The 25,703-nt window shown below is 39.0% G+C and overlaps 3 protein-coding genes across 3 annotated transcripts; 2 read left to right on the plus strand and 1 right to left on the minus strand.

Moving 5' to 3' along the window:
* Positions 1-1,326: 1,326 nt before the first annotated feature.
* On the plus strand, positions 1,327-6,437 carry LOC144661554 (putative skeletal organic matrix protein 2). Its single transcript, XM_078522367.1, has 3 exons — positions 1,327-1,485; positions 3,987-4,208; positions 5,920-6,437. Exons 1-3 carry the CDS (start codon positions 1,440-1,442, stop codon positions 6,174-6,176), a joined length of 525 nt encoding a protein of 174 aa, XP_078378493.1. The 5' UTR covers positions 1,327-1,439; the 3' UTR covers positions 6,177-6,437.
* Positions 6,438-9,544: 3,107 nt separating this feature from the next.
* On the plus strand, positions 9,545-18,879 carry LOC144661555 (putative skeletal organic matrix protein 2). Its single transcript, XM_078522368.1, has 3 exons — positions 9,545-9,723; positions 15,427-15,615; positions 16,619-18,879. The coding sequence occupies exons 1-3, from the start codon at positions 9,669-9,671 to the stop codon at positions 16,894-16,896; spliced, it is 522 nt and encodes a 173-aa protein (XP_078378494.1). The 5' UTR covers positions 9,545-9,668; the 3' UTR covers positions 16,897-18,879.
* An 843-nt stretch (positions 18,880-19,722) lies between these two features.
* LOC144659279 (D-glutamate cyclase, mitochondrial-like) lies at positions 19,723-23,952 on the minus strand. Its single transcript, XM_078519700.1, has 4 exons — positions 23,940-23,952; positions 22,927-23,553; positions 21,814-22,019; positions 19,723-20,335 (listed from the first exon to the last, which is right to left on the minus strand). The coding sequence occupies exons 1-4, from the start codon at positions 23,950-23,952 to the stop codon at positions 20,276-20,278; spliced, it is 906 nt and encodes a 301-aa protein (XP_078375826.1). The 3' UTR covers positions 19,723-20,275.
* Between the last annotated feature and the right edge of the window lie 1,751 nt (positions 23,953-25,703).

Below are 25,703 nucleotides of genomic sequence, written 5' to 3' on the forward strand. Positions count from 1 at the left end.
TCTAAAAATGGTAAAATACTGAATAAACAATATCTCTAAAACTATTAAAGCAGTGTTCTTGGAACTTGGCACCACAAATGCGCATCACAAAAGAAACAAAATGTTACTCTTAGGGCTGTTGCCATGACAACAGTTTTGCCGCTGGTGCTGTCTCAATAAAAACTGAAATTCCCAGTTTTTGTCTTAAACCAAGAACCATCTAGCGCAGCCAAACCAATGGTGGGAATAAAGGCAATATAGGAACTATGTCTGTTCTAAGCAGGACCCTTTGTCTCACTTTAGAGGTCAGATATGGGGATATTTGTCTTTTTGACAGAGAGAGACTGGAGCTGAAAGAGTTGCTATGGCAACAATACTAAGGGTGTCATTTTGTTCCTTTTGTGATGCACATTTGTGGTGCCAAGTTTCAAGAACACTGCTTCAATAGTTTTAGAGATATTGTTTATTCAGTATTTTACCATTTTTAGAGTCAAATCTTGTGACGTCATCACTGATCTAATTTGCATAATACAAAAACGTTAATATCTCTGAAACGAAAAAAGATATTTCGAAAAGAAAAACGCCATTCTTCTGTATTTCGAAAGGCCTTTCAAATAAGCAGAAAATATTTTTCATGTCATATACACTTTAACCTCGCAAGGTAGACCCAAATTTTCGAAAACAATTTCCCGAAAATTTTAGTTCCATTCGATTTTGCTACTGGAATTTCCGGGATTTTCGGTTGAATGGTTTGCATTTCGGAAAGTCAACACTTTCCGGATTTTCTGGAAACTTTCCTAGAAAATTTCTATACCATTCGCTCTTGTTCCTAAATTTCCGGAATTTTTGGTGGAATGGAAAGCGCCCTAAGTTATCCAAATTTAAGCAAAAAGAAACCGTTATAAAGTGAGCGTGCGCCCAGATCGAATTGAAATTTTAGATGTTTGTTTATGTGGAGGGTGGAAGTCTTAGAGAGCCCGGAAGTAAAAACCCAAGAAGCGAGGACAAACTTTTCGTTTGAATCGAGATTACGCTGTCAGTATGCTGGTTTTTTGGCGGTCCAAAAGATAATTAAATTGTGTCAGTAGCGTTGTGTAGATTTGTGTAGCTTTGTTGTTATTCTCGACCAGTGTGATGTCCATGGATTGTTTTCACATGTGCTCTCTTATTTTGTTTAAATTGAAAATATTTTCACATGCGAACATGTAAATATAATCAATTATTAAAATAACCAAAAATCGATGTATGAAACTTCTTTAGTAGCACTTGCAACAACTTGTATGTATTATTAATTGCATAGCAGAAACTTAAGACTGAGTGTTTCATTTAAACTCAGGAGGGTGTACTGCAACAAATTTCCATTTATGATTAACTGGTGCTCGCAATCTGACGCTGTAGCAGTTTGAAGGCGTTAACCTACAAACGTTTTGCGTTTTATTCAGTTGCAAACGCAATTCAACATGAAGCTTTTGGTTGCCACCTTCGCTTGTTTTGTAGCAGCCGTTGGTGAGTATGTTTTTGCTTTTATACAAAAAAGATGAAAAACGGAATATACTTGTAGTTTCACTCTACCTGTCATTTGCAATTACTGGAATACAATAAAATCTGAGAGTTTTCTCGCACAAATGGATAAGTGGAAGGATGATACTGTTAGTGATAGTCCAGTTTTCTTAATTAAAATTGCAACGGACGTTTTGAAACATTTCTGGCGGATAATGTTTTTAAACTTAAAAAATCTTCTCTTCTCTTCTAAAATTGTCACGATCCTTCCCCCTTAACCCCTTTTTAATGCAGCCAGAAGCAAAATTTTTGATATATTGTTTTGATCTAGTAAAGAAATAACAAAACTTCTCGGAACTTTGAGCGGAATTTTTACGACACAAATATATGGCGTGCGTGAGCTTGTTTGTTTAGTTTAGTTACCAAGGCAACGGGCTAGAATGAAAGCATAAAAAACATCACAGAAAGATTCGAGTAAAACATCCAAACGACAGGTGGATGGAGAAGGAACCTGGGTTAGAACGAGAGTTTATCTACGGTTTCTGAATACAACTATATATCTTATGACAAGCAAATTACTTTAATTGTTAAGGTTAGCACTTGCATTTTTAAACCAAGTCAGGCAGCTGCTTTCATGCTCGTCCAGAGAAATTCGACTTTGGTTCATTGCATTCATTGCAATTGCTGAGGCGTTAGAACACTAGGTTTTACTAGCACAACGATTTATCATGTCATGCATGATCGCAATGATATTTCTGTTACTGAACATACCAATCGCAGACGTCACATTTTAAAGGTCAACCCTTTTGTATACTGAAGGCCGTGCGTCAGTGATAGAATCGAGAAGTCGCGTTCCTTACTTGCCCGGCTTACGTCGTTTGAATGTCAAAAGATAGCTTTAATAGAGCAGCTCATCTGAGGCTTTTAAAATAATTCCTGCCTTAGATTTCTTTGTTTCCACGATATTTCACACATGGGCATACACGCTGAATTAGAATTATTATCACACCACAAATTTTGTCTCTGTTTTGTAATTTGTAGTCCTTTTAGAAACTGTTTGAAATTTTTTGCGCAGTTTGCGATTGCAAAATACGTTTCCAGCCCACATTGAACGTAGTTCTAATAGTTTCGCTTCTGTCAGCAAGCGTGCGTAATTAGCTTGGATGAAGCAATTATCAAAGGTGCTAATTATAGATATATGTGTTAATCGATCTAACACAGTGGCAGAATAAGTTCACGGATAACCAATACTCGCATGTTTTGCAGTCTAATACCTTTACGGCAAGCACATACGGTACGAAACGTTTTCCCTATGTTTATACGAGATTGAAATACCTTCAAAGAAAGCGGAAAATTTTTCAAGCAAACAGTTTGAATAATATAGTTCTGTTAAAAAAATCGACAAACACGAAAATAGAGTTTAAACAGCACTAAACTGTACGAAACATCTTCGGCAAAAAGATGTAATATTTTTTCCGCAAATTTTACCGAAAGCCTGTCCCAGTTAACCGTCCTGTAAGCTTCTGTAATAAGATGCAAAGCTTCGCATGTGTTAAGCTGGCTTTGTTTACGTACTACGATCATGTCAGGCTGCTCTAGATCTACTGACAAATTTTGAGCTTTTTCGGTGTCACTCTTATTTGTTCCATAAGAATATTACAATAGAGTTGATATTCCCGGGCGTAAATATGTTTTGGCCCGACTTAGGTTTGTTTAAGCCCTCGCGTGCGGCTTAACGCCCAAGAACATCAACTCTATTGTTATTATAATAACTTCAGAGTACATTAAGGTCGCGTGGGATACCTACAGCATGAATAAATTCACGAAGCGAAATTTTGCTTGACCTGCATCTTTTATAACGCTAATTCGGGTGTCACAAAAACTAAGACCGTCGAAAACTAAGACCTAAGACCTAAGACCTAAGTCCCACTAGGACCCCCAAGTCTTAGTTTTCGTAAACTAAAACCCTAAAAAAACAATAAAAAAATAGAAGGAAAGCAATGCTATTTTATCAATGCGCCGCATAAAAAAGAATTAACGACAACAAAAACACGAGTAGATCGACTCGGTCGACTTTATACTGTTCGCCGATCGTTGGCGATCATTTTAACGCTATTTTGGGCTACTTTAATGCACTCCGAAGGCCTAAAGAAATAACGAACACAGACCCATTGCAGGCAAGTCTGATTTTTTCTAGGCAAGAGTGCGAGCTTTTCTTCCTTTCGTCTCGCAGATTTAGAACCCGAGGGTTGCGTGACATACAGTTCAACTCTCATTCCGTTTATAACCGAATGTCTTTCCGCGCATAAATCGCAAACATTTTGTAGTTTGCTTCTGGAATGGTAGTATCCAGTCTTAAAAGAGCAAAATAAATCTATTTCGCTGTTCTTAGAAAGTTTGTTTATGCTAGCCCTCGGGTCTTAGTTTTCCATTTTCAATAGCCATATTGGGTTTGCCATTATGACTTGTTGTAAAATATTTTAAGTGAATGTTTTTTTTTGTCATAGCCTCTGGTCCAACATCATGCAACACTTGTCTGTCCGATGCCGGTTCTGGTGATGACTTGGCGTTGTGTAACGCTCAGCAGGTGTCTTCAAACTGTTCGTCCCCAGGCGAAATGATCATTGGTACAACTCACTGTTTCACGATTGCGGGTAGATACGAGTCGAACAATGGCTCTCATGTTACTAAGCACACTGGTATCGCCCGAGGATGCGCCAACTGTTCAAGTAAGAGAGCTTTACTTATTAACCTTATTCAGACTGGGGGCGGGGGCTTTTGAGGCCCGCGCTGACTTTGAACGCTTATAACTTTTTTAAGATTGAACCAAACGCTGCTAAACTTTGCGAGTTTAGCTGGAAATAATTTGGTAGTATAGGTTGTTGTGTCAGGAACTTGACATCACCATGGCAAAGGCATTTTGACAGGCATGTTTTCCCAAATTTGTCATTTTGGTGTTTCTATTAATAAGAATTAATTTTATTGCAATTATTTTCACCTTTTTTACGGTTTTTTTGAGTACCTTGCAGTAATTTTGGGTGGTTTTCTGGCGTTTTGGAAAAATCTTGAAATCCAAGATGGCGGATCCAAGGTGGCGGCTGTTTTGACATCATGATGTAATTTTCTCGTGATGTGTCTTCATCATCCCACGTGTTTTATACCAAAAGATACATTTTCGGACATACTATATGTCCTATAAGTTTCATTGTGATTGCTTAAATATTCTGGAAGTTACAAGCTTTGAAAGCCCCCCCCCCCCCCCCTCTCGGTCTCAGAAGGACCAAAAAAGCCCGGTCTGAATAGGGTTAAATAATATGAAGTTCATTTCTTAGAAACGGCTGCAACAAACTGTATAGACTAAATACATTTAAACGCTAAGGAAAAACCCATCACTCCTGTCTGCTTTTTAAACTTCCAAAAATAACCAACAGTCAGTTAGGACGGCCGGCTAAATGCTACCTGACCAAGTCAGTAATTCCAATTGACAGCTTGTTGTGCTTGAGGTTAAATAATTTTTTTGATACAATAAATTTGGTGTAAGATTGTTTTGTGTTCAATTTTAAAATTTAAAGATACCTTTTAGCAGCGGGCTTATATGGCCTTTATACGGTATATCTCCTGTACAACATGGAACAATTTGGTATTTTTCTTTGTTCTGTCGTATGGTATTGCATGATATGATAATTTACCGTACCCAAATTCGCAAGTAGCCAATCAGAAGCGCGATCTACTGTCCTGATATCCTACGATATCAAGTCACTGACCTGATATGCCACCATATCACGGTCACTTTAAAGTAAAGTAGTGTTACTGTACGATGAATTGAAAAGAGGTTTTGCCAATAAAACAGAACTTTGTAATTTAAATTTAACGGTGTTTAGCGGTCGTAGAAAGAGAAAACTTTCCCGCCAAAACTAAACTTGAGCGCGCTCGCCAATTGCGCGATGTTTGCCGACGAGTACTGAGACATTCAGACTGAAAAAATGGAGTCGGAATTTTCAAATTTTTCGCTTAATTTTGATTTTGAAAATTTAAGGAGTGAAACTCTAAACAAACGAGTGGGAAAAAAGGCAGAAGAAAAACTTGGTAAAAGTGTTGAAGACCAAGAAAACCCAATTTGGAGTACATACCTTGCATGCATGGCCTCAACAGAGCGATAAATATAACCGGATTTTTGGTTGTGGTACGGTAAATACCTACTCGTACCTTTTTGGTACGCTTCGGCTGCATATCAGGCTCGTTTGGTCTCGCCATGGGTATTTTGGCTTGACTGCGTCTCGCCCAAACTCGCCTGATATGCAGCCGAAGCGCACCAAAATGTACGATTAGGTATATAAGATGCAAAAGATAAGATGCAAAACAAGTTAATATACCAAGGGTAAAATTGAACCACAACTGCATATGTATGTATTTCTCTTTTTTTCGATTTCACCATTTTAGACACCCAAGCAGCTTGTGAAGCCGCCAAAACACGCTTCGCTACGTTGCAAAATTGGACCCTTCTGGATTGTAACATCAAGTGTTGTACTGGCGACGACTGCAACACCCAGAATGTTACCCTGCTGCCACTAACAAGCCCTGCCACCGACCCCACTACTGCCACCACCACTGCAGAGAGCCACGCCGGCCGCCACTTCCTCTGTAATGGAGTACTTGCCATTGCGGCCTGGATCGTTGGCGCAGTTTTCTTCTTCTAGAAACACTATAAGGGCGTCCTTAGTTAGCCAGGTTTTGCATGTGCTTTACTTTAAAATGTAACATCACACATTGATCGAGAATTTTCTTGTAAGTGTGACTCACTAGTTAAATTAGTTACTCACTTAAATAAAGTTACCATGCGGTGTAACTTTACTTTAAAATGTAGCATTACACATTGATTGAGGTTTTATTTGTAAGTGTGCCTCAGTAGTTGAAAGTTACTCATCTGAATAAAGTTATCATGCGGTGTGTTTCAATTTAATTTGTCTCTATTCTCTTATAGTCCTTATACAGTTCGAAACCCTAATTAATATTTCTCGGTTAACTTTTCTTTACTTTCTTTTTTCATCATCATATAACCATTTCTATTATTTTTAAGCGCGAGGGAACAAATAGATGTTTATAAATAACATGAACTGTCCTCTTGCAATTAAACTGACCCTTACGGCGTTTGTTAATTGGCTAACTCAAAGTAGTAAAATTAATGTTAAAAAAATAGCAGTATTGAAAAGAATTATAAGGTATCTAACTGTGACATTTAAAGTCATACTGCAGGGTTAAGGGTCTAACGGATGATTAAAATAGGTGGTGCTATGACTATTTGTGTCTAAGCTTCAATCGACGTCTTCAATGATAAAGTACAATTTCGTTTCGAGCATCTATATACCGTATATCTATATTTACCACTCGCGAAGGCCGTCTGGGACAGAAACGGGAGTCTTATAGGTCTTGACAGACAGTGAGAATGACCAAGTTACGATGGCACAGTTAAAGCCCGGGCCAAACGAGGATGAGAGCTGATGAGCGTTGACTCACATGAGAGTTTTCAACTTTCATCGACTATCATCAACTCGGTCCAAACAAGATAACACTTGATAAGAGTGTAAGAGAGTACATGAGAGTGATGGCCAAACGAGAACCAAGAGTTGTAAACTCTCATCAACTCTCATCACCCGATGATAGGGCCGGTTATTAAAAAACGGATACTCTTATCGCGTTTTCAATATCCTGACATGACAATAGTTTCGAAGTGATAGCTTATTAAAATCTACTGTACTGACTATATAATTCAATGGCCGCCATATTTATGCCTCAAAGAGAGACAAAAACATGGCGACTGCATACTAAACACTGTAATTTTCTCAAAAATATTTTCGTAATAACTCAGTTATGAAAAACGCTACAGATCTATAATTTTTTCAAAATATTTTATCTCAGCCTGCACTATTTTACAATAAGACTACGAGCCCGAGTTTTCTGAGAGCAAATAGTCAACGAGGCACAGTCGTGTTGACTATCGCTCATAATAGTCTAATTAATTTAGTGAAACTCCAAACAAACAAGGACAATTGTCTCTTTAAAGAGCAACGCACGCGCGATCGTGTTCCATCAGCGAATAGAAAACGCTAATAACAATGCAAGAACCAATCAGTTTCGCGGATTTTTTACAGAACACGGCTTAATATCTGCCTCGTACTCTCATGCCTCTCTCTTTTTGGGTAAATGGTAGCCTGTTCCAGGCGTTCGGTTAGTTGACCGAACGCCTGGAACAGGCTAGGTAAATGGGCGTACGTCACCAGACACTCGCGCTTCGCGCTGCGCTCGCCTTTGTTATTGCAGCGCGGAAATTGCGAAGCGCCCGCTGAGGAGGAGGCTGGCTGCATATCTGATATTTTACTGATGTTTTTGCAACAGTTTTTGTAACACTGATAGAAATAAACCACCAATAGAGAGAAAAGAAATCGTTGAGCGGAATGTGCCGAACGCTGTGGGAGCCTGTTCACAGGGGCTGTTGCTTCACTGATAATAAAATTAACATAGCAACTTTCACGATTAACTTTATGCATCATTACATCTATGACCTTTTATGTTCCTTTATTGAGCATTCCACTGTTATACGCAGAGAAACTTTCATGTTTTTGTGACTAATTCCTTGGTTATATCACAATCCAGATTTACTTAGATGGACGTACCACGAAACAACCTTCCTGTGTCATTAACAATTGACGCCGGTTTATTGAAAAGCATTTTTAATAGGTTCTTGAGTTAGCACTTATTGTTTGTTGCATTCTTTTAGGATGAGACAAGACAAAAGGCGAACAGAGGTGGCTAACCGCAGCTGCCACGTTCATTAGCTTACCTCACGCAATAAGAACGAAAACAAATCAAAACAAAACTTAACGGTATGAATGTCAAGAACGATTTATAATGTAAACTACTTGAATCGCGGTCTGATTACACTACCGGAAGCACATTAAAGCCACAGCGAACAGATTTGGATTATAAATTAATGCTTTAAATTTATGCCTAACTAAAAACGTTGAAATTTCCAACAATTTTTTTCATACATTCCTGATAACGATTTTGTAGAGAACTACATTACACTTTTATCCACAAAACTGAAACGCTTTACTGAATAAGGTCTCACGGAAAGCGCCAGGCAAAATCACTCTGACTGTAGCGTCCGGTCGATTCGATCGCAGGGTTTTAAGTAAGTGAGAAACTGGTAGTTAACATTATATAGTGCTAGCTGACGAAAAAGTGGACAAATCGAAACGGCATGAGCCTCATTATCGCCAATAACTTTGCATCGTTTGAGTCGAAGGATATCTTTTGCATGCCTCCCCTGAGGGTATGCAATTTTATGGCGCCTATACGTCTGCGCGATTCAATGTAAGTTAGTTAATACACCCGTGTTGTGCTAGTGATTGTGAACTAATTGCAAAGTACGCCCACATGCTGAAATAGCCATATTCAGTACCGACGAGAAATATGTTATCGATATGAGAAAGGATTGGTGTTATTAATTTTTGTTGTGATAATGAAAACTGGGTTTCTTGGCAGGATTCATTCTGTAGAGTCACAACGCTTAGAGTCTCTTTTCTTTACAGCTTAAACAAGGTCGTTTTAGTCTGGACCCCAAAAGATGTGAGCAATTAAACGTCCACCATCTTATTTAACGTTTTTTTCTTTATTCATTTACTGAATTAATGGACAGAGATCTATAAATTAAAACACCTGAAACTATTCTGGAGTCCAGCTTCATTCCTGCTTTGCGCGTGCTGGTCTACAACTGTTTTACAGCGCATGATTGCCCCTTGGCTTCAATCTAGATGATGCAATTATCCAAGGTGCTAACTAATATGCACATTATAAAATTGATTTCTCATTGTGTTTCTTTCTCAAGCGCTTAAGATTTAGTCACTAACGCTTCCGACACTTATAGGTTAGGTCAAGTTTTCTTTTTAGAATTTATATTTGAAGGCTGGTGCATTGTAAGCGGTCGAGATCATGATTATATTCAATGCATTTTTGTCCATTCTTCAATTCACTATGAAACAATGCAATCTACCGTGATCTCTTTTTTAGCATAATTTGCATAAGATTGTACTACTTCAATGCGCCAAGCTTAACAGGGCGTTGCATTTCAGCTTGTGTTATCTGAGAATAATCACGCGTTTCTGGCTGAGCTTGTTCTTACACGAGGAATCATGAAGACCTATTTCGCCTTGTTCTGCCTGGTTGTGGCAATTGGTGCTGCGAATGGTAAGACCATTTGTCTTTATTTAGTTCACCGTTCACAATTTTAAACTTTCATAATCACGGATTTGAATATGTAATTTGATTTGATATGTGGCTGTTAGGATGTCGATCACGAGATTTAGTAGAATTCGATAACTGACATGCAACGTTCCACTACTACGTAAAGTTTAGCGGAATACGGTTCAAACAGTACTATTGCATGTACAAAATCTCAAGCTCTCACGTTGCGAATGAATGTCGAGCAGGACTACTCCCACATGTACAACATACCCACCATGTAATTCGTTCTTTTTTGCAAGTTCTTTATAGAACGCCTTCGAAAATTGTCATTTGAGATCGATACTTATGTACATAGAAGAATTTTTAATGGGATTCGTTTTGATTACGGACGATTCAGTGAGCGTATGGAATTGTGTGTTGTTAAAGACAGTGAAATTCATGCCATGAGGTCGAAAATATTTGTCGATGTTTTCATTTGCTGACACTCTTTCTTTTCGTACCGACCTCAAACTTGTTCAAAAACAGTCTACCTTAGGAGTAAATCTTTCGTAAGCTTCATGAAAGTAGAGCTATAGCGAGAACATTTTTAAACATCAAAGTTTGATTGTTGCTTTACATATTTAATAAAGCACAAAGGCGGGAAGCATTTTTCATGAATACATATCTTTGTACCTAGTGAGCTTCGATCAAAAGAAATTGATGATAAAGGAGATTATGTTCATAGCTTTTCTTTATTATTAATAATGCTGGGATATTACAAGCTAAAGAGTCGTTCATTAAAGGATTTATCAAAACGTGTTCCTGTTTCGCTGATAATAACATTGATATGGCGACTTAAAATTCCACGCTTCATTCGATTTCCCTTATGGCTATGCAATAGTAATGTTCCTTGGTAAACTTTCTACCAACACAACATCGATGTTTTTATAATAATGATTCTTTTTTTAGGACCAGTGTCTTTAATTTTAATCTGTTAGCTACTGAGTATCTAAGTTCGTTCAGATCGCATCACGAGACATGTGTGTGATAGGTGACGCCTTTCGTTCCGCTAAATTAATATGCTGCATTTTTTTAGCATGAGGTAAGACAAAAAATGAACAGGAGCGGTCTGATAAAGCAAAACGAGCGAGTCAGATAGATTAAAAAAATTAAATCAATCAGTACCGCCGTTAATTTTGTAGCGACACTCCTTTAGCATTTTAGTTGATGCATGTGACTAGGCCATGTTGGCAAGCGAGGCTCGATAAGAAACACATGTCACGAACGTGCTAACTTTGAAGGACTTGGTCAAAGCGCACAAACAATAAAGCATCGCTTTTATAACCGCCAACCCCCAGGCACTGATAATAGGCACTGATAACATGTATAATATATCGTTTTGTATTTAAAGAAGACGAATTTTTCCTCAAAATGCTTTTATTTTGTAAGGGTGATATCTGGATTTGAACAGACTCGGCCAAACTATTAGAAGAATTTAAAACAGATGTAAACTCTCATATGCAAACTTTCTCAGACACATTTTTGTCAATCAATCATTGACCAACCGAAATAAAAGCGCCGCATAACGGAAAACGTGAAATATGAAAACAAAACCTGAATGACAACGTATTTCAACGATGAGAGTCTGTTGTCTATGACAACTTATGGTAGCTCAGCCTGAAAGATTGAAGAAGTCGCCACCGAGCGTGAAAGACTGAAATGAACATTAGCACTACTAAAAGAAACGAGAACATGGGGTATTCACTGAACCAGCCCTTTTTGCACATTCTATTAACATCTTCGAGTGGGCTGTGACATATAAAGTTTTCGGATCCTAAAACATTAAAAGTATGGACCCCTTTGGTGCAGTCCGTCCGATTTTACCGTTAGTTTGTGTTTAAGGATTTTTATACCACATAGAAGATGCTTTTCTTAATATACATTTTTATTGGGAAAAACCGCTAAACACTTTGCTTTTGTAACGACGAGTCGTACAATATTTCCCAATGCCGGGGAAAAAGAGACTGCATGCATGAAGTCTCAACCATGATTCCGTCATTTGCATCTCTCGCTCACAACGGAGCCTGATGTGATTAATTATAGATTTTAATAAATTTTCGAATTTATCAGTCATAGAATTAAACCGCAGTATTGGTTCGCTCTTGAATTAACAGCCTCAAAACTCAATAGTTCAATTTAGACGTTTTCGTCAAGTAAGCCTTGATATTCCCCAATTAAAGCCACAAATTATTTCGAGATAGTTTCACCGAAATCTTTGTAAGCGTTTCTTTTTTCTCGTGCATCTTTTCATTGTTGTTTTTCATTCTTTTTTCTTTTTTGGCCTTCATTCTTCACGTCGTCATCATTGAAACGATATTTTCTGAGAGAGAGGTCTTGCAAACTTGCCAACAATGTACCCCCGCCAATGTACTCAGGAAGACTCCAGTGCATACAAGTCCGACAGTTTCACAATAATGATAACGTTTTGCTAATGATTGGGCATTCATTGTTTCATATTATGTAGTCATAGTGTATATATTGTTCTTAGTAATAAACAAATATGGTTTATTTCATTTGTATATTATCAATACTAATCTGTCTATTTTCTATTGGTATATGACAACCTCGTTCCCAGGGCTTTTCCCTTGGTGATTTGGAACGGGCGGGAAAAGACCCTGGCATCGGCCGGTCACGTGATTATCTTAAATATTCCGCGGAACTCTAATTTATGCAACGGCTGGTAAATCCCGCAAAAACAAAAGTGAATAGAATACGTTTTCTCTGCGTTTTCTGTGAAAATTTTGGAGCAGTCAACTCCCAAAAATATACGCTCGGAATTCACTTTGCCGGCTCTGTGATGGTGAGTACGAAAGCCATCATTTTGCTTCGGGTTTTTGCCATCGATGTCATCGATGACATCGAAGCGCGCGGCAACCCTGAAGTTACGGGTCCGAGATACATGGAAAAACCTCCGCTAAGCGGCTAATGTTTGGAGAAAATCCGGCATGTAACGATGAAAGCGATCTTAAAAAATAGGTCACCAAGGGTGACATGAGTCTAATGCCGTATGGCATAGTGATACAGATTGCGCGGTTTTCGTAAGCCGGTTAAAATTGGTTAGAGGTTTGTGTTCGGGAGTTTAATTTAAAATGCTTATAGCAAGCTAGGGGCATCGTGGATGATTATGGATGAAAACGAAACAGTCATAAATGTTATGTGCTTCACAAAATTTAAAGTATGAACAGGAGTTGATGTTACTTCTTCCGTATTGTCCGTAAAAGCAGAAACGATTAAACATTTGGACAAGATTGCGTGACGATTTACAAAAAGCATGTTCATTACAACAAGGGTTGAAGAACTTCACATCGTTTTCTTTCAGATTTTTCACCATTTTGATGATGACTCTTGAAACAGATTTTGCAATAAAAGCACTTGAAATAGTGACTGTTACTCCATTGTACTGTAAGCACTTAGTGACAGATTTTCCTAAAAACGGGTGTAAATGCTCACGTCAATATAATGATGACCTTTTGAACGCTGGAAACTAGGCAATTATTATCGAGCTACCATACACAGGAGCGAAGACTGTTTATCATGATGTACAAATTTCGCGAATCATCACTTCCATATCAATGTAACCATTTTATGATTTTTCTAGCTGTAAGAAGAACTTAAGATCTCTGAGAGTCGTAAAAGCATGAAATTCGATTTCAGTGTATGGCAAAGGCCGGGACAGTGTAATACTGCAAAGCGGCCAAACAAACGCATTTTGATTTAGTCGCGTAACTTGATTTACATTTATCCATGTACATCTTTTATTTTTGAAGGTTTTTGTTTGCACTGTAAAGAAAAAATTGGTCAAAATTCGAATGACTTAAATACAAAAACCGAGGTAAAGTTTTCTATTTTTTTAAACAAAATAAATATTTGGTCGCATTGTGTAAATAAACGCGAGTCGCCGTCGAAATATTTTTTCTCAAAGACGTCTTGCTTTTTAAGCAAGACGAAAACACAAGTGCTTAATTGAACTGAAAACGAAGATTTATTTTCACAAAAAGCTTACAAATGTCTTAACTGGAAAATTATTTCGTCCTGTTCAAGTGTTGAATAATCGTGACTTGAGAAAGAACTTTTAATTATGCGTGGGAACACGTGTCGCTGATTGGCTGTTTTTAATTGAAACTAATCGTGCGTGTCCGTACGGAGTCCGTTCTTGCAGCTGAGCATTGTTTTCTACATTACAGCGAACGATTATCGATCCCGAACCATTCCCTTGGGATTGCTAACAGCTTTTTTCATATAACAAAGAGTCTAATGCGCATGCGCAAAGCGCACGCAAGCATTAGACTCAAAAAAACATGGAAAAGGATTCTTCGTCCTATTGAACTGAGCTCCTAACGATATAAACCAAATCACTGGAGCAAATCTGGACAGTCTAGAGGTCACAAGTCTGCCGGCGTATACACAGTTTCCTGTTTGACACCTCTAGCTCATGTTTCGCTACACGGATTGTTTTGGCTCTTTTCTATTTGCAAGATATTCTATAAGCTCTCAAAATAATCGCTCTGGAAGGACAGGATCTGAAATATTCCGTGATAATGTTGATTACTTGCATTGTGATGCCGGGATCGGCTGTTTAATTTCATGTAATACTGTTGCAAGATGTATTTTATCATATCACGGATGACATTTATCGTTGTCCGGCTTTTTCAGAGCTTTACTTCGAGAAAGCTAAATGTTTATTTTATAGAGAGACATTGTGTGTAGTAAAGGTTATGCTTCTTGTATTAATTTGATCGAGCGTTTTGTCTCTTGAGCTCGATGCTTCCTTGTTCGCTAGGTTACGTTGTGGCACCGCATGATTGCAATGCAGATTTGAAATCTCACACGCGCAAGTGGAATATGTTGACTGTTTTTCGCGTTGTATATGCCATTATATATAAAAACATTCTCTTGAAGTGGCTTTAAGCGAAACAGAGGATATTTGCAGTGGTTTAGAGCTATTCCAAGCTGACTGAACAAACCGAAAACAGATAATTCATGCATTGCCTTGGTTCAATTGATGCTATCTAAAATTTATGACACCCAAGATTTTCGGGTGTCTGAAGCTCACGTAACCGGCCGATGCCAGGGTCTTTTCCCGCCCGTTCCAAATCACCAAGGGAAAAGCCCTGGGAACGAGGTTGGGTATATGAGCCAATTATCTCTCACATGTAATATACGAAATGGTTTCAAAAATGAATGGAAAGATGAAAGGATGTCCAATAATGTTCAACTGTTTAATAATAATAATAATAATAATAATAATAATAATAATAATAATAATAAAAGGGCATGGGGTAGGACAAGCATACGTTTTAGCCTACTTCGGGAAACTGGACGCTCCCGCCCACCAGAGTCTGGGGTGGCACCTTTGGCAAGTGCCAGCAACCCCGCAGCCACCCTTTCTCTGGGTTACGAGCACTACAAATATGAAAAGTCGTACTAGAAATAATTCATGCCGCATCGGTCGTCGCGCGGATCAACAAGGACCGCGTCCCCCAGCGGGGAAACAGGCTGGGATCGAAAAGTCAGCTACTGGAACAAACTCCGCTCACGAAGTACTAGAGGAACATAACAATAATAATAATAATAATAATAATAATAATAATAATAATAATAATAATAATAATAATAATAATAATAATAATAATAATAAGCGAATGTTTTAATCTTTTATTGGAACAGCCGCAGTGAACACAACCAAATGTAATGCATGCCTGATGGACGAGTTTGGCGACTGCGGTATGGGAGACACCGTAAACTGTTCTTCACCTGAAACTCAAAGCTGCTACTCGGCTGCTGGAAGATACAAGTACAATAACGGCTCTATAGTCGTCCACACCGGTGTCGCGCGCGGATGCATTTCCTGTCATAGTAAGTAAACTTTTGTATAACCGTTAACTGGGCAATGTCGTACCACAAAGGCAGAAGCTGGCGATCATGGCTTTGACAACGTTTGCTCACCAAAACCGCACTTTCTTTTTGGCTTTTCAAATGTCACCCAAAACGGGTCTAGAATTTTATTATCAAAAGTACAGACTGCATATGCGGAGCTATAACTAGACCTCAAGTGAAATGTATTTGACAACCCAAACAGTGCTCGAGCCCCGTTAGTACCAGCACTACATGGCGAGTCCCCAGAAAACGGCCGTAACGAATAAACCGCCCGACCCAGTGATTTCGAATTATGATACTAGCTAGCGCTGAAGGTGAAGGTACACTTTAATTCTATCTGCCCGATTGTAACGTTTTGAGAAGCTTAAAAGAAAAGAAAGTATGCCACTTCGATAAATAGCCGTTGATCGAAGCGATTTTCAGAGAAGAAAATGACTTAACTTTTTGCCGAGTCAAAAAACGTGATCATATTTATTTAACGAATGTTAATTAGGCCGGAACCAATGAAGTTGATAATAAAGTTACAACCAATTAAAGGTACCAACGTGTGCATTTCGTTATAGTTTCTATTTATTCGCGATATGTCTACCGAGTTGTGTATTAAAGAGGCTGAATCACGAGAAGTCTCGTAAGTTTTTGTGTAAACTATGATTAGAATTACGAGGGTGCACTCACTGATTAACAACATCGATAACCTTTGATTAACAAAGAAAAATATGAATCATTCTCCACAGTGCGAATAAACGTAATCAGTGGTTTTTAAGTGATTTTCTTCCAAGTAACACTGTCAAACTTGAAATGTGTTTATATTAGTCCACTACTGTCCTATTCATCCGTAGCCAACCACCTTAACAAATTTTCGTGACTGGTACAGTACGTTGTAGGCCACTATTTGTGGATTTCCAATTAACATCAACACCCTCATTTTTTATTAGATTTGTCTTCGTAATAATCATTTTCTGCTGTTATTTCATCACTACAGACGCAACAGTTGGCTGCAAGAACTTCAAAATGGACTTTGACAACATGCAAGACCGAAATTGGACCTTGCTGGCTTGTGACATAAAGTGCTGCAAGGGTGATCAATGCAACAACCAGACCGTCGCGTTTCCTGAGTTGCCTACTGTACCAGGTACTGGCTCTACAGCCCAAACTGGAGGCAAGACCGATACGGAGCCCCCATCCCATGCAACTCGCCATTTCCCAGCTGCTGTAATGCTGGCCATCGCTGCCATAGTTGGCACTTTTTTCTTTCATTAAGGAAACTGTTCCGAAAGAGATTTAAAGGAGCTACGTCACGGGGATTTGGCAGATTTTTAGTCTAAACTGTTCTGAAATTAGTGGTAGGCAACTAAACCCAACTTCCATGGGAATATATAACCTAACTTTGCGGCTCACCCTCGGTGTAAGAACCTGTGAAACTCACCGGTGACGTAAAACAAAGAACGAACAAAGCAACAAAGAGCGTCAAAAACAATACAGAGCAGGAAAACAAAAGCTCCAAAACAAAGAAAAATATCACAGGTTCTTACACCGAGGTAAACCCAAATTTGCGGATAGAAATCAAGCAAGTGGCTACAAATATCGAATTTTTGAAGACGTCTTGAAACAACTTGAAAACGTTAGCCTAACATTTTCAGGTTTCAATCCGTTTCCATCCGAGCTTTCCGCAACCAATGATGCTCATTAATAGTTTCAGTGCTCTAATATAGCAATTTTAAATACAAATGGACTATTATTTTATAGGTTTCCTGCAAAACAAATATAAATTTTGGCTGTTTAAAAATCTGGTTAAATTCGTGACATAGCCCTTTTCAGATGCTGCGCGCGCATGCTCAGGGACATGTTGCAGCGACATGGAGCAGAAACGAATCACACGATGCAGAAGATGTAGCCGGGAGATGTTGCAGCGACACGTTCCCTGAAAAGTACTACAACACACGAAGGGACGTGCTGTTGCAGCATGTTCGTTCTACAATTTGTAGTGTGTGTACCCGTGATTTTGTTGTCCCTGCTAAATGTCCCTGCAACATGTTCCTGCAACATGCCCAAACGTGTGGTAGCACTTTTAGTGTGTGCTTTAGTTGGAAGCTGTATCCATATCACAAGCTTTAGTACTATTTTTACTGACTCTATGTAAGGATGTAAGTAAAGGTAATCATATTTCGAGTGTGTTTTAAAATTAACCGAAAGTTACAAGTGCATTTTTTTAGCTATGTTTGTTCCAAGGTACACGCATACTTTGTCTGGTGAAGTTCAAATATCTGGCAATTTTAAAAATGTTTCGCCGAATTTCAGGTGATCTTCATGCACCTCTTCGGGTATCATTGACAACTGCCAGATTATATCGGGTGTTTCTTGGAAGTCGTTAGGGATCTTTGGAATTCTTCAGGTTAACTTTCGAAATTTTTTGCTGTAATTTTAAATACGTTTTAGGACAGTCTTCTGCACTTGTGCACCAGCTGCAGTGCCGAGTCTTAATCATGCAATCCGATCAGCCACTTAACAATTTAAGGGAGTTTAAGCAAACCACCGGGCAACGGTAATAAGGACATTGCTAAACAAAAGGCTTATTGAGCAGTACAACAGCTTTGTACGTGGATTACACGTTTTGGTAAATTTATTTGCCGTCCTCTGCAAAACAACAACGCTAAAATTACCAAATTATGCTGAAATTGAGGACCTGAGCCACAACAGCGAACTTTTCAAGTTTCCATTGGAATTGAATTCTGTTTACACATATTCAGTTGAGGACACTAATAAACAATAAACTAATAAACAAACTGGATTCCTTCAAAATAAGTACAATATATTTTTACCAAACGTTTCCTATAGATTCACCTTTTAACGTTGCTGTCTTGGTTGCTTTAGCTCTCTAATATTATTACTATATACATAGTACTTTAAAGTTTTAAATTAGTTGGTGTTTCGAATCATTTAGGTTTCTATGGCTGGAGTCATTGCAAACACTCGTGCTAGGTAATGCGTAAATACGATCATTCTGTTCTTTCCATATTTAGCAATGAGACGCGTGTGTTACCAGTTTTTAGTATACTAATGGAATGACAAATACTATCGTCACGTGGCATCCACAGAAGCATTTCAAAGTCTCTGTCCGTTAAAACTTAGCCTTGTATAACATGTATAATCATTTGTTCCAAGCCGCCAGTCAACTGCTGTCTTGTTTGCTTTTTTTAAAAAGGAACCAATAAGGATTACAATAAAAAGGTCCTTATGTGTCAACTCTGCCTCAGTCTGAGTTAACTCGACAAACACCTCAAGTCTGTATTATTTTAAGGAAACTGGACCGAGGGGAAAACTAGCTATCACCGGCCTTGATAATTCCACATCCGATAGTTGTTAAATATGAATTCTTTCGGGTCGGAGGATTTTCGGACATAAAAGCAGCTAAAAAATATGCGATACGCCCGTCAGGCGTACAGCCCTCCAATTGATGGACACCAAGCTACCGTGCACACCCTTCCCCTTCGCTCCTGAACAGTCAATTTAATTAAATCACTTCTTCAAGGGGTTATTTTTTGTTTCCTATACTAAGCCAATGTTAATTTTCCACATATATTTATCAATTTTGTCCGTAACGCGCAAGGACAGAGAGAGGAGGAATTTAAGATGCATTTTCTCCAAAAAAAAAAGAGGGAGGGCGAAATTCTCGTCCTTCGAGGTCTTATATTTTTCCAAAAAAGAAAAGGAAGGGGAGGGTGGGGGAAAACCGACCCTTCCCTAGTGCCACCATTGATATAACATGAGCAACACATTTGGATTGCATGTTTTCCAAAATATAAAGACACTAAAATTCCACACCACATCCGGAAACCGCCTACAATAAGCCCAACAGCGTATAAACCAGTGCGAGCGACAGCTCAGGACAAACCAGTTTTGATGTATATTGTATATTTCCCTCTAAGATGATTGTAAGCACAACTACAGCCTTTCAAAGTATTCCAAAGTATTTTGTAGCAAGCTTTTCGACGATTTCCTTTATTTTTTATCTTTTACATTTACAGTTTTTGACACCATGCTGTATCTTGTATCATGTTGTATCTATGGAGGCAAGCGTGGCCGAGTGGTTTAGGGCGCTGGTGTTGTAATCCGGGGGTCACCGGTTCGAGGCCTGCCCTTGCCACTAGCTGGATTTGTTTCTCGGTTGTCCCGAGTTCAAATCCTCGACCACGCTTTGTATATAGCCAACTGGTCTGCCTCCTGCCAGTTGGGATTTTTAACCTTGTTATGTTCATTTATAAATTATTTGTTTCCTCTGTTTCAGTGGCATGCCTGTAAACTAGCTATCTCGTTGAGATATGAAGCTAAGTGCATGACCACTATAAACACATATTTATTTTATTTTATTATCTTGTTTGATTAAATTTGCATTTGGAAGGCGAGAGGTTTTGAATTTTTTTTGTAATTTCTAGCGTGAAATTAGAAATTAGTAATGAAATTTCCCGCCAAAAATAAGGAGTATCTATTTGCCCTCAGTCTTTTTAGGTGAAAACACTCAGAAAACACTTAATGAAATTAAACATCTTAAATTCCGATATACGGCTCCTGATGTTAATGGGTATCCAAAGTTGCTATAAAATCAGCTTGTTAAATTTTGCTGTTCGTAAACTGATTTCCTTCAACGTTCTTTCTCGAGAACATTCGTTTCTGTGGATATGATCTTCTTGTTTATCTCAACCTGCCAAATAAAAATTCAATACGTTGAGCAATCTGTTAAACACATGTTGTTGTTTTTTAAATCGAAAATATTGCTCTTCCTTTTTTATTATCATTTTTTTTGCTGTAAACTCAGCTGCAAGAGTGTTGCATTCTTTGGCGTGTGCAGTATGGTAATGGATGGTATGGCAAGACAGTAACATACTATAATCACTATTTAACAAATGGTAAACGTCACAGCGTGCACTATTGAGTTACAGATGCACGCGGGAGGTTGCTAAGCACGAAAGATGCGTAAGAGTCGCCCGAGGCGATAGCCGAGGGCGACTCTAGCTTCTTGAGTGCTTAGCAAACCTCCCAAGTGCATCTGTAACTCAATAGTGCACGCTGTGACGTTTACCATTTGTTTTATAGCACAACTTTTAGGAGATTTTTTAAAGTTTCTTTGAGGTAAAAGTGCGCGCGCTAATTTGAAAAATTGCGTGTAGTGCTCGCGTAAACGCTGACGAAAACCTAAGCGAAAAAAATAAAACAAAGTTTTGAATTATTTCAAACTTGCATTATACCTCAAAGTTTTTCAGCATTATGGAGAAATGGTTTTTCTTATGTTTAGCTTTTCAAATTCACAGGAAAATTGAAAAATCAAGTAAAAACGCGTGAAGTAGTGGCACTTTCTTGTGCCATGTCGCAACAGATCAGCGCGCGCGCTTAGGTTGAAGCATACGTCAGTGTGCACCCATGGGCAAATAGTAGACGCTAAATTAACCAATCAGAACGCGCGCTTTACTTTAGTTGTGCTATAAATCAAATTTGTTCTTAGGTTGCTGTTTAGGTGGAGTGTAGCTCGGCTAACTGTCGTGGGTCGTGGGTCGTGGGTGTGGATAAAGTTGTGGGTGTGGGTAAAAGCCGTGGGTTACGTAAAAAGTCATAAAAATACTGAACAAACATTTGTGAGGAAATAGTTCGTGTACGGCTAGTCTGACGTAGAGTTTCGACCCGGCCAAGGGATTCTTCAGAGGCTTTTTTGCTTAGCAAACTTGTTGGGGTGTCAGTAATACCAGGAACCGCCACAGATGCCGCTATTGTTTCTGCCACTGCCACTGCCTCTAATGGTAGTTAATGATTCTGCTACCCTTCCCTTTTAAACGCTTCTGATACGGCTGACTGCTACTATTATTGATATTGCTGCTAGTAACTACTATCCAGTTACTTTATCCTCTACTGTTACCTTTACTGCTATTGTTAATGCTTCTTCTTCTGCGCCTAATCTACTTCTGAGCTGCTACTGCAACTACTGCTACATATATACCAGCTAGCTTGTTGCCATTTCTACTGCTACTGTTACTTCTACTGCTTCGATACTACCACTGCTACAAGCACGTCGATATATATAGTGTATCTCAGGTTAAAAGATCTCTTGCATGCCTTCATGTAAATGCCAGCACACAGTTAAACCATTAGCCGCTACGCAAATTTCAGCAGGAAAGAAGTTTAACCAACCTGGTCAGGCGTGATAATGTAATCTTCCATATCCAAAACAGTGTGAATTCCTAGACCTCTGCGTTTATAACGGGAGTGGATTGGACAATTGTTCAAAATGAACATTGCTCTCGCAATCAGGTTACCCGTCCAGGTGGAGGGAACTTTTAATGCCGTGAAGCTATTTTCGGCCATCATCTCTGCTGCGCATTTGACCCAGTATGTTCCTTGCAATAAAACAAAAATCATTTTTATTATTGGGCACATTACAGTCACTCAACTTTTCTAAGGTTCTTATTCAAAAGTAATTAAAACATGTTTTATCATCACATGTGAACCCTGTGTAGTTCGGCTGCGATTTTGCCGTAAAGGTTCGAACGTAACGACTAGTTGTAAGAGACAGTGGAAACTACAGATAGAGCAAACCGAACCAAAATGATCTGATACACGATTTGTGTTAAATGACCTTTACTACAAAGCCAATAAATTTAACGAATTTTTTTACGCAATATATATTGTTTTGTTCGTTATATTGTTTTGTTCGTTCGTTACGTTGCGACAACCTGAGTGGAAGTCATCTTCAGGGACAAGTGAAAAGTTGATAATCCATGATGTTGTAAATATGGTCCGTTGAAGCTGATTGGTCATTTTTGCCGCGAACAACTGTTCTTTTCAGAACTACTCTCAAACCATTTACTAGGATATATTCTTTTAAAGAAGATTTATTTTTCTCTCTTTATATCTTAACAACATTTTTCTTATTTCTAGAAAGTAGAGACTCCCCGAAAGTTGCATCTCTCTGGAAGTAGCAGTAAAAATTAAAAAAGCTGATAAATCCAAAACTAACGAGGGTAAATACTCTGGGAACTTTACGATAATTTACTAAACATTGTATGGTACAGTTCGTCTAGGTGTGAGATAATTGATGGGTCGTAGTGTCTTTCAAAAACAGTTATTCTCAATCAATATAACCGAAAAAACCCTGCGTTGCTGCTGGGGATAAGACAATTTCTTTCAAGCGCTAATACACCATTGTATAACTTAAATGTCAGTTGTTATTTTTTATCTGGACTTTCGTAGTCTTTATTTAGAACATTGGATGTACAAAAGAGAAACGCTGTGTTTTTGCCATACCTTTCTTTCCCGATCCAACTACTGCCGTAAATTTGTGGGTGAACACGCCATCTGCCTGAAATTCATCCAAACTAGGTAACATTTTGGCAACACTCTCAACAACTTGCATGTTACCATTCCCTGGATTGCATTCCTTGGTTTCAAGTTGGACGATACGAACAGAGTCCCTTATTATTCCCTGGTTAATAAAAGGATCGATGATTCCTTCCCATGCTGCCCCCTTGCCTTCTGGCACCACCACTACAACTTTCTTGTCTCCTGTTGCCATGGAAGCCTTAATGATTGGCAGTACATTGAGGTTGTCACTGGAAACTCTTTCATCGAAAGCGACTACAGCGATGGTGGAAGCGTGGTTGAGCGTCATGGCTGCCTTAGCAAGAGATTCGGATGTTTCTGGTCCAACTTTTGAAGGATCTGGCTGGGCGGTCTTCTCCAGTTCATGTATTTGTTCCAAGGCTTTGTCGGAGAGCAAGGAGCCAAAGGCAGGTTCTTCGGAAATGAAAAGCACTCGAGGTTTCAGGAAAGCGTGCTCCGGAGGGTGAGCCTTGAAGAAGTCGCCAACTTTGTGATCCGTTACAAAAACACATTGGTTTGTTTCTGGGCCTAGCCCTATTGCAAAAGGCAAGCCTAGACCAGAACGATACAACGGAAAAATAACTTTTAATGTAGTTATTACTGGTATAAAATCAAATCAAATCAAAGTTCATATTAGCGATCGTGGGAGGCGCGGTGGCCTAATGGTTAGTGCGCCGGACTCCGGATCGAGCGGTCCGGGTTTGAGACCTGGCCGGGGCACTGCCGTTGTGTTCTTAGGCAAGCCATTTTATTCTTATAGTGCCTCTCTCCGCCCAGGTGTATAAATGGGTACCGGCGAATTTACTGCTGGGGGGTAACCCTGCGATGGACTAGCATCCCATCCAGGGGGGAGTAGAAATACTCCTAGCCGCTTAATGCTACAGAAACCGGGATAAGCTCCGGCCTGATGAGCCACTTGGCTCGACAGCAGGCTTTACCATTAGCGATCATGAGTCGGGGTGGCAGAGAGTGCACAGCGGCGGCCCCCTCTGTGTCTTTAAAAGGTTTTCGTAACGGCAAAAAGTTGTGTACGTGTAGTCTGTTGAAATTTGACGTGCGTGGGTCTAGGAAGTTTCAACTAAAACCAGCCAAGTTGTGATTTAAAACGGCTGAAAAAGCTAGAAGTCAAATGCGGTACGAAAACAATATATATATAAAAAATGTCATAGTTTAGCGGTGAAAAACGACGTTATTTTGATCTGATACTGTTATAGTGCAGTTTTTTGACAATAAGAGGGAAATAAATGACAATGCTAATGAAATGACGCGTGAAAAGAAGAATTCAGAAAAAAATCTGAGTTAACAGATGGGATTTGAACTACGACCTTCCGTAGGCTTGTAGGACGTTTTTATTAACCACTGAGCCACGGATAAGTCTTGTGGTGAGCATTGGCCATTTGGCCATTGGCCATTTGCTGTTCGCCTTAGAGAGGTGTCGTGGTACCGTGATACCAGTAACTCTAAGAAAATAAAGCTAAACGGCTATGCACAATAATACACGTCTGTTTTAATTCTGTTTGACGTCGCTTTCTTAAGCGAAACCTCTAAACTGGAACAAAAATAATATCGAAAAATTGACTCGCTTGTTCATTACAATCGATATTCTACTGCTTAAGAAGTGAGCAGTACATACATGTTGCAAACTGAACATTTCTATTTGTATTCGCTTGTTCAAGCAAACGTTCACAGTTTTTAACTGTGACTTTGCAAACTGGGAGAAGACTAAAATAATAACAAATACCGCATTTGCATGTTGAAGCAAAAGTTGAGAGCTTCTACAAACTGTTACACTTGTTAAACCATAAAAAGTCGAGGTTTTTGAACGGTTGTTTTGTGTTACAAATTTTAAATGTTCACGTAATAAATTCATTTCTTGACACCTTTATCATCAAACACTAGCTTATTTCATCTTTGATTACGTTATCAATTATATACTGATTTTTGAGAATGTTTGAATTGAGTGTAATTTTGGTTGAAGTTATCTTTCTTATCTAGTGTGTTTTTTTTTAGCGAGAGTCAAGGTTTCTTGTGAGATACTTGCCGGAAAACAGTTTTGTTCGACTATTGAACGACAAAGTGAATTCATAATATGTATTCATTCCAAGGTAACCTACACTATCAACCATTGTTCTAAGGGCCTGTTTATATGGAGGAGAGTTGTCCCTGGTAGGAGGGTTACCCTCCATACCGAGCCACCCCGGGCGAGAGAGCTTTTCATACGCTTCTTTACAAATAGCTGCGAACTGTTTATATGAGAAATTGCAAAGTTGGCTCGGGGGGCAGGGTGACCCTGGGTGGAGGGTCACTCGCTTTGAAGGTAGGGTGACCCTGGGGAGCGAGCCAACTTTTTTCCATATAAACAGTTTGGTTATTTTTGCCTCGCCTACCAGGGACAAGTTGACACATACAGAGCATGCGCAAACGCTGCAGTCGACCAAAACAAAATTGCAGATACATTGAAATCGAAGTCGGCGGTAAATTTGTCCAAAAAATGGTCGTGGTCGATGTTTCAGCGTGCCTTATTTAAAAAAGGCAGACAAATTAGATGTTTCAAAACAACTCTCGCCAGTCTTTTGAACCGAGAGGGCCAAGTTTTGGCTCGGTCGACAGGGACAACTTTTTCATATAAACGCTAGCTCGGGGGAGAGGGTAGCCCTCCTACCAGGGACAACTCTCCTCCATATAAACAGGCCCTAAGAACA

The sequence above is a fragment of the Oculina patagonica genome, chromosome 7 (assembly GCF_052425735.1).
Source record: "Oculina patagonica isolate OP01 chromosome 7, crgOcupat, whole genome shotgun sequence".
NCBI classification, from domain to species: Eukaryota; Metazoa; Cnidaria; class Anthozoa; order Scleractinia; family Oculinidae; genus Oculina; species Oculina patagonica.

What these genes read in the sequence shown, in the direction of transcription:
- LOC144661554 (XM_078522367.1), top strand. Translation starts at nt 1,440, where the DNA reads ATGAAGCTTTTGGTTGCCACCTTCGCTTGTTTTGTAGCAGCCGTTG. An exon ending in TTGTTTTGTAGCAGCCGTTG is followed by an intron (nt 1,486 to 3,986) that starts GTGAGTATGTTT and finishes TTTTTGTCATAG; the next exon opens with CCTCTGGTCCAACATCATGC. An exon ending in AGGATGCGCCAACTGTTCAA is followed by an intron (nt 4,209 to 5,919) that starts GTAAGAGAGCTT and finishes TCACCATTTTAG; the next exon opens with ACACCCAAGCAGCTTGTGAA.
- LOC144661555 (XM_078522368.1), top strand. Translation starts at nt 9,669, where the DNA reads ATGAAGACCTATTTCGCCTTGTTCTGCCTGGTTGTGGCAATTGGTGCT. An exon ending in GGCAATTGGTGCTGCGAATG is followed by an intron (nt 9,724 to 15,426) that starts GTAAGACCATTT and finishes TTATTGGAACAG; the next exon opens with CCGCAGTGAACACAACCAAA. An exon ending in CGGATGCATTTCCTGTCATA is followed by an intron (nt 15,616 to 16,618) that starts GTAAGTAAACTT and finishes TCATCACTACAG; the next exon opens with ACGCAACAGTTGGCTGCAAG.
- LOC144659279 (XM_078519700.1), bottom strand. An exon ending in AGTTGGATCGGGAAAGAAAG is followed by an intron (nt 22,020 to 22,926) that starts GTATGGCAAAAA and finishes TTTTATTGCAAG; the next exon opens with GAACATACTGGGTCAAATGC. An exon ending in ACATTATCACGCCTGACCAG is followed by an intron (nt 20,336 to 21,813) that starts GTTGGTTAAACT and finishes TTTATTTGGCAG; the next exon opens with GTTGAGATAAACAAGAAGAT.